The sequence below is a fragment of the Bos indicus x Bos taurus genome, chromosome 10, assembly GCF_003369695.1.
Source record: "Bos indicus x Bos taurus breed Angus x Brahman F1 hybrid chromosome 10, Bos_hybrid_MaternalHap_v2.0, whole genome shotgun sequence".
Taxonomy (NCBI): domain Eukaryota; kingdom Metazoa; phylum Chordata; class Mammalia; order Artiodactyla; family Bovidae; genus Bos; species Bos indicus x Bos taurus.
In genome coordinates this window covers 62,863,816-62,878,592 of record NC_040085.1, presented here as the reverse complement: position 1 = coordinate 62,878,592, position 14,777 = coordinate 62,863,816, and the positions used below count along the sequence as shown (strand labels likewise).

The following is a 14,777-nucleotide window of genomic DNA, read 5'->3' as shown; positions in this document are numbered from 1 at the left end:
TTGGCTTTAGTGGTGGGCTAACGACTGACCACGGAACAGATCACTGATGAGAACATAAAACAGTACTAAGTCTCGGATTCCTCCCAACTAAATACGACTTGTTTTTCACAGAATCACAGGGTATTAGAGATGAAATGGATCTGACATGGCCAGGATGTGAGAGATTATCTATAAAATTTACAATCCACTTTTTTTTTTGAAAGAAAAAATAGAAAGGCCCACAGTTAACAGAGAATGGTGGAGCAGGCCTTGAACAGGGACTCCCTGACTGCCAGTCAGAACTCCAGAACACTGCTTCCTGTATCTAGTCCCTGGCTGTCCTTGATGGGCACCTCGGAGGTGTCCACCTCTATCCCTGTGGTTTCCTGCACCACATGTGTCTGGCTGGCTTCCTCTGATCTTTCAAGATGACACTGCAGTGACATCTCCTGTGGCAGCTTTCCCTCCCTTCTGCGCCAGCTTTCCCTCCCTTCTGTGCCACCTCTCCCCAGGAGGCTGTGCTCATATGCCTCTCACTGTCCCGTGGCACCCCTGCACAGCTCTTGTATTTCTCACTACTAACAGGACTTTATCTTATATCTCCCTCTCTGGCGTGTGCCCATTTGACAGCAGGGCCAATGCCTGATCATCTCCATCACAGTATTTGGTACAGACTGGGTGCTCCATAAATGCTCTGTGAGTAAATGAATACATGAGTAAACCATGGACCAATAAGCACACAACTGAGGAGTAAAAGCTGTCACACTAATTGGACACCATGCTATTTTGACTCAGTCCCAAACAAATGCCTTGGCTGAGTAGATCCACAGCAGCCCAGAGACAGCATAAATAATCACTTGCTAGACATACAGCTCCTGGGCTCCGTTCTCACTGGGTTTTGCCAGGATGTCTGTTTCCTATACTGCAGGCTCCAAGACCATCTCAGAAGGCGGGGAAGAGGCCAGTGCTATAAACCACAGAAAAGCAGGGCCTTGTTAACACAGTGCTACAGCAAAGCAAGCCTCTGGTCTGTACCCTCGTTCCCATCACAGAGGACCAGCTAAGCAAGAGCCTTAGCGTGCCTGGCTGTCTGGCTTCCTGGGGTTATTCTCCACGACCCTTTCTCTCTCTCATGAAATCTCAACCAGCCATGGTCCGATCGTTTCAAGTGTTGCCAGGGTCATGACTTTTGTATAGAGGGCGACCCATCAGAACTGCTTTTTAAGAAAATAAAGCCATCATCTTAGTTTCCTATTACTGTTGTAACAAATCAGCACAAATGTAGTGGTTAAAACAGCAGTTAAAACAATATAAATGTATCATATATTTCTAGAGGCTCTAGAATCTGTTTGGTTTTTTTTTTTTTTTTTGCCTTTTCTAGCTTTCAGAGGCTGCCTGCACTTCCTAACTTGTGGCCCCTTCCTCCATCTTTCAGGCCAGCTACCTGGCAATCTTCAAATCTCTTTCTGACCTCTGCTTGCAATGCCATGTCTCCTTCTCTGACTCTGACCTTCCTGCCTCCTTCTTCTAGGGACCCCTGTGATTATATTAGGCCCACCTGGATAATCTAGGATAATCTCCCCACCTCAGGATCCTTAATCACACCTGCAATGTGCCCTTTGCCGTGTAAGGCCACATATTCACAAGTTCTGGAGATGAGGACATGAACTTCTTACATTATTTTGTCAACCACGGTCATTTACTTTAAATATTATTTGAGAGACACATGACTGTTTTTCCATTTGTACTGATTTATAATGCCAAATAAAGCTGGAAACAAAAAAAGTAAAAACTCTGTGATACACTCTCTTTACATCCCAAACAGTCACCACTACCCTCCCACCAAATGTATTTATATATGTAAAAGTGCAACATACGTTATAGGCGTGAGTGTAGAGTTGAGCTTTCACATTTGAAGGCAAACTTGCACTTTCTGCCAGGTTAAAGATGAAGAACGGTGTTTTCATCCTGGGAGTGGGAGGGTGTTCACATCAATTTCACATTCAAAACTAAATCGGCCAGACTTTTCCATTGATGAGGATCATACAGAACCCTTTATCGTATTCTTTTCACTTCTTTCATATTCACAGAAGTTTACTCTGAACCAACAGTAGCCCTCCCCCACCCCAAGACGCTGCATTCTGTTCATCATCACTGTTGTGCATCACCTTCCCTCCAGATGTACATCTTCACTGTGCAAGAGCAGCTGGGAGGGGAGACTTGCTGAGTCTGTCAGCACATCCCCGAAGATACCCATCACGACGGCTCATGCCGTGTGTGACCAGTTCTTCAAAGGTGGCTGGACTCTTTGACCACATGAACTCATCCGAATTGTATTCAGCACTCCAATTAAATCAATACCTGCCCGAATAATGACCTGCTTTCTTCATGTGATTTCTCCCCAAGCTTTCCCACACTGTCACACTGAAGAATCGTGCAAACATTTGGTATATCTTTGATTAGTCCCTCAAAGCAAGTATTTGTTCTTATAACCGGGTTGATAACTTGAAATATGCAATTTTCTGACATTTCCAAAACACTACTACAAACACTTTTTTGTAATTGTTATTTTGTCAAGAACCATATTTCTTGACAATTAAAAAAAAATCCTCTTTAAACATATTACACCCTAACTCAATTTCTGGTGCACTCAGCCCCTGGCCCAGAGTGGGCATCAATCCATTTTTCCTAGAGGAAGTACTTCATACTTGGTACCCCTGTCTGCGCCACTTAGGCCTTTTACATTTTAGGCCAAAGTCTGTTAGTTAGTGTTAGGTATTTTGAATATTTTAAAATAATGGCAGGAACACAGAGAGACAAGAGCATCACTGTGAAGTGTTCATTTCACATAGGAACAGGGAAGTCCAGCATCTAGCACGTGAACAGTCAAATCTCTTGGAATATGTCTGTCTGCTCCACTGACAATAGGAACTGTGTTGTATTCCAATGTGTAGCCTCCAAGCCTAGCACGGTGCCTGGTTTCTAGGAAGTTTTCAATAAGTGCTTAAATAACTAACTAGCACATTACACATGGGACAGGGTGGTAATTATCAATCTCTCCTTAATCAATTACACTGACTTTGGTTTAGTGGAGGCGGGAGAGCACAGGAGTGATGAATGTTCCAGTCAGAGAGAGGTGAATTTTGGACTCTATTGGTAGAGCTGTGCGGCCTACAAGTAACCTCTCTGCCTTCAGTTCGTTCTTTTTGTAAAATGGGGTAAGATTGACTTCTCCACAGGTTGTTGTATGGATGAAATGAGATTATGCCTTAGTAACAATTAGTACAATGCCCCAAACAAAATAATCGCTCATAAATATTACTTTTATTATCACCATGCCCCACTGCTCCCCAAATGAAAACTGCCACAAGCTACTTCTACTACATTAAAAGTAGACTGCAAACTGAAAGTATAAGTTAGTCACCTTGCTTGCCACATCTCTTCATTGGCCACAGATTCCCAGGAAGAAGGATCAAACCTGTAGTTAGAAGAAAATGGTAACATTTTCCTGCCAGTTACCTTTATTATTACGGACATGTCATTTTTGTTTTATAATCTTACAAGGCAAATAAAATAGGTTGCATCTTGAAGAACAGATAGAGACCAAAGTAACAAACTTATTTCCTTAGAAATATTTGATGGTTAGGAATCTGAGGTTTTGGTAAATGCATTTGTAATTTGCATGATGAGCCCCACTGCCTCACAGGAGCACACTAAAGCTCAGTGGGAAGAGGCTGGAGGCTTCCCGAGAGCTGTCAGGCGGGCAATGGGGTAGGGGTGAGGCCTGGGTCCTTCTGTGGGCACAGCTGAAAGCCATAGAGCTGTGAGAAGAGGGGACTCCTGGCTTTGATAAATCGTTGTTGGAGCTAGGATGCTGCTCAAAGAGCACTGGCTAAACCGTTTGCCGATTTTTTCCCACTTAATTAAAATTTCTCTTAGCATGTATCTACTTTGACAAAATGGAGGCAGTGAGTGATGCTGTGTATCTGTACTGTCATCGGCTGTTTGGAGAACAGGGGATTTTCCAGCTTTTCCTCACAATGGTCACAGAGTACTTTGATATACAACTACTTATCCAGCTCTGGCTGGAGCACAGCAGTGGGGTCTGTTTGCTCATATCGACTCAGAAATCTTCGGTACCATTTGTTCATATGATTTTGAGTGTTGCTCTTGAATACAGGCTTATAGCTCAGTTGGTAAAGAATCTGCCTGCAATGAAGGAGACCCCAGTTTGATTCCTGAGTCAGGAAGATCCTCTGGAGAAGGGATAGGCTACCCACTCCAGAAGTCTTGGGCTTCCCTTGTGGCTCAGCTGGTAAAGAATCTGCCTGCAATGCGGGAGACCTGGGTTCGATCCTTGGGTTGGGAAGATTCTCTGGAGAAGGGAACAGTTACCCACTTGAATTATAAGCAGTAATTATCTAATCTTTGCATAATTCATTATTTAATTTAAAAAATAGGCAATAGAGAGCCTATCTTTAGATGGTGACTCATTTTCCATATGGGAGAGAGTCAACTATAGGTAGAGATGCTTCCAGGAAGACTAATCAAAACAACAGAACGAGGCTAACGGCAAACAGTTGTGAAGAAAAAGTTACTTAAATCCCAGTCTTCCTACAGAGAAGTGATCTGCCATTCTTTTTTTTTTTTTTCTTGTTTTGGCCACACCATGTGGCATGTGGGATCTTAGTTCTCTGACCAGGGATGGAACCTGAGCCCTTTGCTGTGGAAGTGGGGAGTCTTAACCACTGGACCACCAGGGAAGTCCCTGATCTGCCATTCTTGAAGAAAACAAATAAAAGTGACAAGTTTATGTGGGTGGAGACTATTAGGGACAACAGAATGAGCTTTAAAGCTCTGCTTCAGTTCACGAATCTCTCCCACTTTTAGGGTCTGAGGTACAGGATGACGGACCATGTGGCATTACAAGAGCTGGATGTGGATGGTGGCACATATCTAACTATGTGGTGCCCACTTAACCATCACTGCCTTTCCTCCACCTCTCCATTGTTCTTCGAGCCTGAGGACAAGAAATATAAGTTCTCCTTCTCTATCACGGTACTCTGTGGGCAGCAAATAGCAATATTAACTACTAATAAAAAACAAAAAAAAATCTAAAAAATTAAAAGGCATTTCAAAATTCAGTGAGTTTTTTAGGCACACAAAACAGCTACACACTGATGGCAAACAACTGCCCTCCATACCTTCCATAGCTTTCAGTCCAGTTGTAGATATTTCTCGTAAGTTTAATCCACTCCTCAGGGTTGAATACAATCTCTGAAGAAACTAATTTGTCACAAGAACCCCATGGCCAAAGTGAATAATTCTTTTTCCAGGTTGGGTCGCCTTCGTGAATTCCTATGCAAACAAACGTTTCTTTTCTATTGAAGACAGAAAAATATGTATTATCAGCTTAAGGTTCTAAATGCCAAATACATATAACTCAGGAAGGGTCATTTTTTACTCTAAACCTCAGTTACCAATAAACTATTTGTGAACATTTTGGTTTCTTTAAATCTCTGCCAGTAGATTGCTTTAAATTTATATTAGTGGGGGAAAAAAGCTGTCTGGAGATTGAAGGGAAGCACACAGACATAAATAATAAAACCTACCTGTTTTTGACACAGAAATCAAAAGAAATCAGGTGGGGACAAAGGGACAAACACAAGGAAAGAGTCTGTGGTTCTGTCTCATGTGTAAATAGACATATTATTTGCTACCTTCTAAATTTTATAGGTGGAAACATGTCTTCGTATTAGTAGTACTACTAATACTAGTAGTCTTTCTGTCCTCCAATTTCCATTGCATTTTACTTTTAATCTCTTTTAGCATTATTTTATTGAACCTACGATTTTCATTTACAAATCCTTCTGAGTAGCCCAGAAGTAGCCTGAGGATAGGCTCTTTATCTCTAAATTAATTCTGAAATCTAAACATGGAACAACTATCTGAAGACTCTGAACAGTAAATGGTAGAAAGAAGATTGAGGGAAGAAAGCAGAATTCTGAGTTCCACCAAATCCGTGGTGAGTTTACTCCTGTTCATCTTCCAGGATTACCTGGCCTGAACTCAAGGAAGCCTGAAACCCAAAATACATACCAAGTGAGAACAAAAAGATCTCAAGAGAAGCCTTCCTCTTGCTTTTTTCCTGACTCCAAGGAGCAGGAAAAGGAACTTGTAAGGATTGAAAGAGCAGAGGAAATCCCCAGAACTTTTTCCTTTCCCTCTTTCCCTGGGCACCAGACAGCACTGTGCCAGCAGCAGAAGCAGCAGCACAGTGGCAGCTGGGCAGGTTCCTGCAACTCTGTGGAAGTGGACGCTGCTCGCTAACCAGAGGAGCCGTGGTTCCAAAGATTGGGAGCAAACTCCCATTACTCCTCCACTGGATGGGCTTCATACAATTTTAGAAAGACAGAATGTGTGTCAATGAACTTGAAGCTAGATCAAGAGAAATTGTATAATTTAAACAAAGAGGAAAAAATACTGAAAGTATAGAGTCTTAGGTACCTGTGGAACAATATCAAAAGGTCTAACACTGGAGTCATCAGAATCCCAGAAGAAGAGAAAAAAGGTGGAGCAGGAAAAGTACTTAAAGAAATAACGTCAGAAAACTTCCAACTTTTGTGAAAGACATAATCGTTTAGATTCACGAAACTTAGTAAATCCCAAGCAGGTTAAACTCAAAGAAATTCATGCCCAGATACATCATAATCAAATTGCTTAAAATTAAAGACAAAAAATCTTGAAAGCAGTCAGAGAAAAACAACACATTTCACACAAGGGAAACAATGATTTGAATAACTGCAGATTTCTCAACAGAAGCCATGCATGGCAAAAGGATATAAAATAACACTGTTAAAGTGATGAGAGAAAAAAAAGAACTATCCAACCCAGAATTACATATCCAGAAATATCCTTCAAAAATGAAGGTGAAATAAAGACTTTTTTGGGTAAAGAAAGACTAAGAGAATTCACTGCTAACAGTCTTGTTCTGAAAGAAATGCTAAAGGACTAACTTCAGAAGGGAGAAAAATGATACAAGATGGAAAGCTCGAACACCAGGATTGAAGGAAGAGCAACAGATCTGGTAAATATCTGAACAGATATCTAAGACTACTTTTTCTCTTAAATTAAAAAAACATATGTTGAAAACAAAAATTATCACATGTCTAATATAACATGTTTGACAACACAATCAAAAGTGGAGTAAAGGAGCTTACACGCCAGTAAGATTTCTACAGTTCACTTGAAGTAGTAAATTGGTTTAGTCACTAAGAGATGTCCGACTCTTGTGACCCATGGACTATTGCCCGCCAGGCTTCTCCATCCCTGGGATTTTCCAGGCAAGAGTACTGGAGTGGTTTGTCATTTCCTTCTCCAAAAGTAATAAATAGATTGTGATAGTTAAATATGTCTGTATACTGTAATTCTAAGAGCAACCACTGAAAAAAATTTACCAAGAGACACAGTAACATGGAATGCTAAAAAAAAATCAAATTATCCAAAAGAAAGCAGGAAGGGAAACAGTGGAATGAAAAACAGAAGACCAAACGGAAAACAAGTAATAAAGGGATAGATGTACATCTAAAACATGTCAATATTTACATTAATGCAAATGGTCTGGATATAAATGAAATGATAGACAAATTGTCAGAATGGATAATAAAACAAGAGTCAAATATGTGCTATCTACAAGAAACCCACTTTAAACATGACGTAGGTGGCTAAAAGCATAAGAAAAAAAAAAGATATGCCATGAAAACCCTAATCAAATTAAAACCAGTCAAAAACCCCAGAAGTATTTTTCTTTTTGTAAATACAGAAAAAGGTGCAAATGCAATTAAATGAAGAAAGAATATAAATGTTTTCAACAAATGATATTAGGACAAATAACATTCATAGGCAAAAATATCTTTGTTCTAAGCAAGCCCCTTGTAAAAATTAACTCAAAAGTGATTTTTGATCTGAGATATAAAACATAAAACTGTAAAAATCTTAGAAGAAAACATGAGATAATCTTTGTGACCTGGCATTAGGCAAGAGTTGTTTGACAGGAGATCAAAAAGTATGATCCATAAAAGAGAAATATGATAATTGGATTTCATCAAAATAAAAATTACCTGCAAAAGACACTTTGAAGAGAACAAAAAGACTAGGAAAAAATATCACATGTTTAATAAAAGATTTGCATCTAGAATAGACACAGAACTCTCAAAACTCAATAGTAAGAAAACAAACAATCCAATAAATCCAATAATCCCACTCCTAGGTATGAAAACATATTCATACACAAACCTGTACATGAATGTTTATAGCAGCTCTATTCACAAATAACTGGAAACAGCCCAAATGTCCTTGAATAGATGAATGGATAAACTGCAGTACGTCTATACAAAGGAATATTACTCAGTAACAAAAAGGAATAAACTATTGATACACAACAATAACTTGGAAGGATCTCAGAGGCATTTTGCTAAAGTAAGGGATGCTAGTATCAAAAAGTCACATACTTTATGAGTCCATTTATATGACATTCTGGAAAAGGTAAAACTACAGTAACAGAAGAGGCCTGGCGTGCTGCGATTCATGGGGTCGCAAAGAGCTGGACACGACTGAGAGACTGATCTGATCTGATAGTAACAGAGGATAGATCCGTGGTTCTGAGGGCTAGGGGTCTGGGCACAGTATAACAACAAAGGAGCAGAAAAAGGGAGTTTCTGGGGTCATGGATTTGTTTTGTATCCTAACTGTTCTATCTACTTGGCAAATTCTTTCTTAGTCTTTGAGTCTCCAAAGTTCATCCATACCAGTATTATCATGCTTACCAGCTGATACTATAACTTATCTGTTTCACATTTAAGGCATCACTTGACATCTGTCTCAAAGATGGTAACAGCAGGGATCACACCCATCCATCTGCAGCTAGTACAGGTGTTGGGACATTTTTAATACCCAAAGTTTATTAAATAAATGCTGAATGAATGCCCCTCGGCAGAATTAATTGCTTCCTCATCCATGGTCCCAGAACATTTGGCTTACACTGTCAATTAAGTCATCCATTTAGTAAACACACATTGAACATTTACTGTGTCTTACACTTTACAAGGCTTTGTTAGTACAGAGCTTACACCATTATGGCTAACTGTATTCATATCTATGTATATATACAACTAGATTGTAGTCTACTTAAATCTGGAACTGAGTCTCACTTTATTGCCTAATACAAACGGATAGATAGTAGGTTCAATTAGTGTTTAAGACGTTCAATTAAATAAACTGCACCAAAAATGCCTATTTGGAGATGTTGTTAATATTTTATTCCAAAATAGAACAATTAATTATTACTCCACAGCACATTTATACCTATTACCTTCATATGACTTCATGAGCCACAGTAAACTTCAGGCTCTGAACACCAAAGTACCACTTCATTATGTTCTTAGTAAGGGACAGTTTAACTTTGGAATTTATAAAAATTTCTGAAATCCTCTTTATAAGAGAATAGAAATTATGAAATAAGTTTGCTTCTTCAGGCTCTGGACAATCCCAAGCATTTCAGGGACAGGAAAAATATTCAACAGTATACCACTGAAGGAGTTATTTATTCTTGACCTTAACTATGAATAATTTTATGTTCTGAAGTATAGAATTCACAATTCTCATATGTTATCTCAGTCAGCATAACTGTAGGTGTTTTTCTTATTTATAAAAATGCCTTATCCTTTAGAAAAAAATCCTTGAGCTATTTTTATATAGTGATTATTCCCAGAAAACATTTGCATTAAACTTAAAAGGGGGCCATGGTGTTGATCAGGGGGAAACTATAATTGCTTGCGATCTACCTGCAATGATTTCAAGTAGGCAGGCACATCTCCAATTTCTCTGAATTGTACTAAGATCTTATTTGCTATTCTTGCTAATCTGTCTTTATTTTTCCTTTACCCAGAACAATAACATTTATTTCTGCCTGGTCTCATTTATGCACAGATATTCAATTTAATTACAAAGATAATCTCACCGGTGACAGGGAAATAGGTATAGAAAATTGGTCTTTTGGATGAAGCACAGCTGCTACATAAACAATTTTAGAAAAGCTTAAGATTTTAGAAAAGCTATTATATGAAAAGAATGCTTACTGTTTATTTACTTCAAGAAAATGATAAAGATTAAATGTGACCATTCCACTAGGTAATATTCCTTCTACAGGATTCCACCGGTTCCCAGGAAACTTGACGCCTGGTAAATGCTTTGCCATCTTGGGTAGATACCACTCATAAGTCATCATCTGCCAGAAAGATAACATGTGATATCATGCTTTTAATATGTTTCTTTAAAAAGAACCAAGTTTATCAAGGATGGTGAAAAAGTTACCAAATGTGGAGTTACTCATTAAATATAAACATAATTGAAAAATACATACAAATGCAACCAAGGTATGTGCCACTATTCTTCTAATGACTCAGACCTTAGATTTTATGTCTTAAGTTATAATTATCAGCTATCAATAAAATCAGCACCTAGTTTATGACCAGAAGGACCTCCTGTTCTTATACCTAGGGAGTGTACTGAACTTTGAGAACCAGCTTAAGCATCACTTCCACTAGGATGTCCTCCCCAGTTTTCACAGCAGAACAAGATGCTCCTGTAGCACGATGTACCTACCTTGATTATAGCTTCTAGCCTATTCCTCACTAGACTGAGAGCTCCTATAGGAAAGAGACTGTATCTTTTCACCTCCTTGCCTCTGCACCTAGCACAATGCCTGGCACAGAATAGTTCCCAAACTATGTTTGCTGAAGCTGAAATGCCTTTTTGATGGCCAGACTAGACAACCTAGGCAAAATAAAGAGATGTGTCATTACTCTGTTCTTTCATTCATTCATTCAGAAAACAAAAACAAGTAGTGCTTGACCTACAGTGAAGAAGATATAATCCCTGCCCTTGAGAAGTTCAATCACATAACCTAGGCGTCAAAGTTAAAAACCCCTTGGCTAATAATCTGAATTTATTAATAGCTCCAAGTTAATTACATGTCCTTACATATTCTTTTGGTTAAAATAAATCATTAGTATTAATTTTTTTTAATTCTATACTTAATGTATACTTCATCCTACAATTTTATATGTACAAATTTCAGTTTTTAAAGAAGACTTCATTAAAGTTTGGATATCATCACTTGAGCAATTATGTTTATGTTTTACCTGTCTCTACAAGTCATTTAAATAGAAGTGACAAATTAATTTTAATCTAAGTATGTAGAGGGTGCTTCCCTGGTGGCTCAGTGGTAAAAAATCCACCTGCAATGCAGGAGACATGGGTTTGATCCCTGCATTGGGAAGATCCCCGGGAGGAGGACATGGTAACCCACTTCAGTATTCTTGCCTGGAGAATTCTATGGACCGAGGAGCCTGGCAGGATGCAATCCACAGCGCTGAAAAGAATCGGACACGACTTAGCTACTGAACCACAACATATTGGAAATACTCAAAAAATACTTACTGAATTAGAGTTTATTTCCCAATAAGTTTCAGTATTTGAGAATCAAAAGTCAAAGTCAAAGTCGCTCAGTCATGTCCGACCCTTTGTGACCCCATGGACTATACAGTCTCTCCAGGCCAGAATACTGGAGTGGATTCCCTTCTCCAGGGAATCTTCCCAACCCAGGAATTGAACCGGGGTCTCCTGCATTGCGGGCAGATTTTTTACCAACTGAGCTATAAGGGAAGCCCCTATTTGAGAATAGTAACATTCATTAAATAACCACTTTGTACTAGGACCTTACTGTTTCTCATTCAATTCTCATAATAACCTTAGGTGAGAATAATTATTTCTGATACTGTTGATTGCCCACTCAACAGCCAATCCTTCTTTTCAGCTAACACAATCCTGGTTTTAATCAGGGAGTTACAGTCATTCTCCTTTGCTAGTGAGTAGTTTTTGGAGTAGTCATGTGACCCAATACTGGTTAGTGGGGCCTGAATAAAGGTCTGGCAGGGGCATCTGGGGCACATGTTATTCCCAATACAGACAGAGAGAGAGAGAGAGAGAGAGAGAACTCAGAAGAAGCACTTTGCATGCAATGTTTGGAACCAGGCATCCTTCAATTCAAGAGACCTGCAGAAAAGCTACCCTAGAACACGGCCATCATGGAACTGCCTGTATTATCAATCCTAAAAGCTCCTTTCTCCAGACTACTTGTTTTGTGAGATTAAAAATCCCATAGTTTAAGCTACTCTTAGCGATTTTGTTTCTTACATTCAAAAGCATCCTAACTTACTTATCTAATGATTATTTCCATTTTATAGACAGGGAAACAGAAGTTCTGAAAGGAAAACTCTTTAGCCCTAAGTCATACATCCAGGAAGTGAGAGGATAAGGATGTGAACTCAGGTTGAATTAACTTTGAAATCCAAGCTTCTCAACCATAGTACCTGTATTTAAAATCATGGTATACCATATTATTAACAAATGATCTAGCTTTTGTCAGATTCTAGATCATTTTAATCAAGACCAAATGAATCATTAGTGTACATGACATAAATGCACACTGCTTATAAAAATGTGTGATTTTCAAATTTCCCTATATTTGCAAATCTGTTTAAAGTGTTGTCAAAATTTTTAATTATTTATTAATTGAATGAAATTTATTCAATAAGTATTGTTTTTTCAAAAAATTTTTAAAATCAGTATTGCCTATAATTTGCTCAATCAAACTAATAGTACTTTTTCGAGGTTAAGAATTTCTCTTTTCCTGATGACTGTTCTAAAAAGAGTAGAGATAGATTTGTTCTCTTTAACTATTTATGGCTTAAACAATAAATCCTATAGTTTAAATACATTTTTTTTAGTTCCAGAAGATTGTTTTAATAGACCTTGAAATTTTCACAAGTCCTTTCCTAACATACTTTTGTCATAATATCTACAAAATTTACAAATTCTATAACAGAATTGTGGTTAATAATTTCTATTTTGAGTGAAATGTTTACTTACTTGCAGTATGACTTATTTTATAGTCAGCCTAATTTATTTTAATCTCTGGACCAGGGGGCAGTGTTAATTTGAATGGCTGAGCTGATTGGATGTAAAAGAACAATTTAAAAATAAATTTACAACACAGTATTGTCATGGTCTGCCATGTGAACTAGAGACCTAGGATGTTGTTTGAATCTGAGACATATTAATTCTTAAAACACTCAGTTTAAAAAACAAAGAAGAAACACATGACTTATCCTATTAGTTACAATAAAGGAAAGAATGTGATATATATTTTACCTCAGAGTGATCATGAAAACTGTACTCATGCACTGTTAAAAAAAAGAAATAGTTCTTTAAAATACACATTTTAAAACAATTGCTACTACTATATTTTAAGTATATTTCTCACATACTTACTTCCTGATCCACTAATGAAATATCTGGCCTCAGTCCCTCACAATAATGCATGTAACGGAGAGAATTCCCTGGCAGATCTCCTCTGAGTAAGATAATTGCATCACGAGGCATGGAGGATAGAAGGTTCTTTGCAAATTTATCGATCACATAGTTGGTCCTTTGGTCACAAATGCTAAATAAAAGGATTTAAAAATATTAAAATAGCAACACATTGTTTTGGTTTTAATAAGACTAGGCTTATTCCCCACTCCATTCCTTTCCCATTATACAATCTACACTTAGTGTTTTAAATATTCTAACATATCTTCTAAGAGGACACATATATTTCAAAGGGAACACTACTAACTGGAGAAAAAATGTAGAACTAATTGTGCTAGTGAAAAAAATCAGCGTACTGCTTTACTTCTGGAATTTATAATCATTTCCATAAAAAGGGAACAAGTTAGTACTCAATAATGAGTACATTTTACCCCTAAAAACATATTCACTTTCACTAAGAAGAAGTAAGGTGTCTAATTCCACTTGGAGTATAACGTAATTTCATGTTAATTCCATTTAGTTCAAAGGGATTTTCAGAAACGCAAAAGGAAATTTGCCAGTTTCTGGCATACATTTGCACATTTGTCTGACTCTCTTACATGTAGAGGTTGATCCTTTCTACCACTTCCCTGGACCACTGGCTCTCTGTGTTCCTCTCTCCCTTCTAGACTGAAGCTGATTATCACTAGGGGATGAGCCCAATGAGAAAGAAGGGAAGGAATAATTTGCTGAGATATTTACTTCTCTTCAGCCATTATTTACTGTTGCCAACAATAGCAGTATAGCTCTTTTCGATGATGAAGTGGACTTTATAACTTCAAAGGAAAAACTGGCATGAATTCTCAGAGCCTTCCACAAAAAAAGAAAATGAATACAAGAGAGAAAAAGCATCAAATAACTGAACAAGTAATGTCCTTCCTCTTATTATCAGGTCCATTACATGTAACGGTGATAAGAAACACAGCCTAAAGTTGAATCATTGAGTTAGCATCACAAAGCAAATTAATACTTCCAGGAACAAATACTATCCCTGCCTTTGTAACTGATGATGCAAATGTTTCCTACTGTGATGCCCTACTTTGCAGGGTGATGCCTCACCTTTTGCCACCCAGCAAAGTTCCATTCACCTGGGGGCAAAAAAGAATCCAAATCAAACCAAGCCACCCAGTCTGTGCAGGCATCCCTGGTGTGGAAACTGAGTTGCCCTGAAGACCTGAGCCAGGAGAAGAATGGGATAAAAGAGGGGTGGGAAACACACTATGGGCCTGGCAAACCCTTCCCGAGCCAGTTATGGAGTTGTATCAGGAATCTGCCTCCCCTTCCCGAGCCAGCTGTGGAGTTGTATCAGGAATCTGCCTCCCCTTCCC

General features: G+C 38.3%; 1 protein-coding gene across 1 annotated transcript in view; it reads right to left on the bottom strand.

Annotated features, from left to right (window-relative positions):
• The window catches only part of TMEM260 (transmembrane protein 260), a 73,210-nt gene that overhangs the window by 5,474 nt on the left and 52,959 nt on the right, over nucleotides 1-14,777 (bottom strand). Inside the window, 5 exon segments of the mRNA XM_027554189.1 lie at nucleotides 1,857-1,947; nucleotides 3,404-3,457; nucleotides 5,184-5,360; nucleotides 10,116-10,264; nucleotides 13,372-13,543. Coding sequence (XP_027409990.1) covers nucleotides 1,857-1,947; nucleotides 3,404-3,457; nucleotides 5,184-5,360; nucleotides 10,116-10,264; nucleotides 13,372-13,543 — 643 coding nt within the window.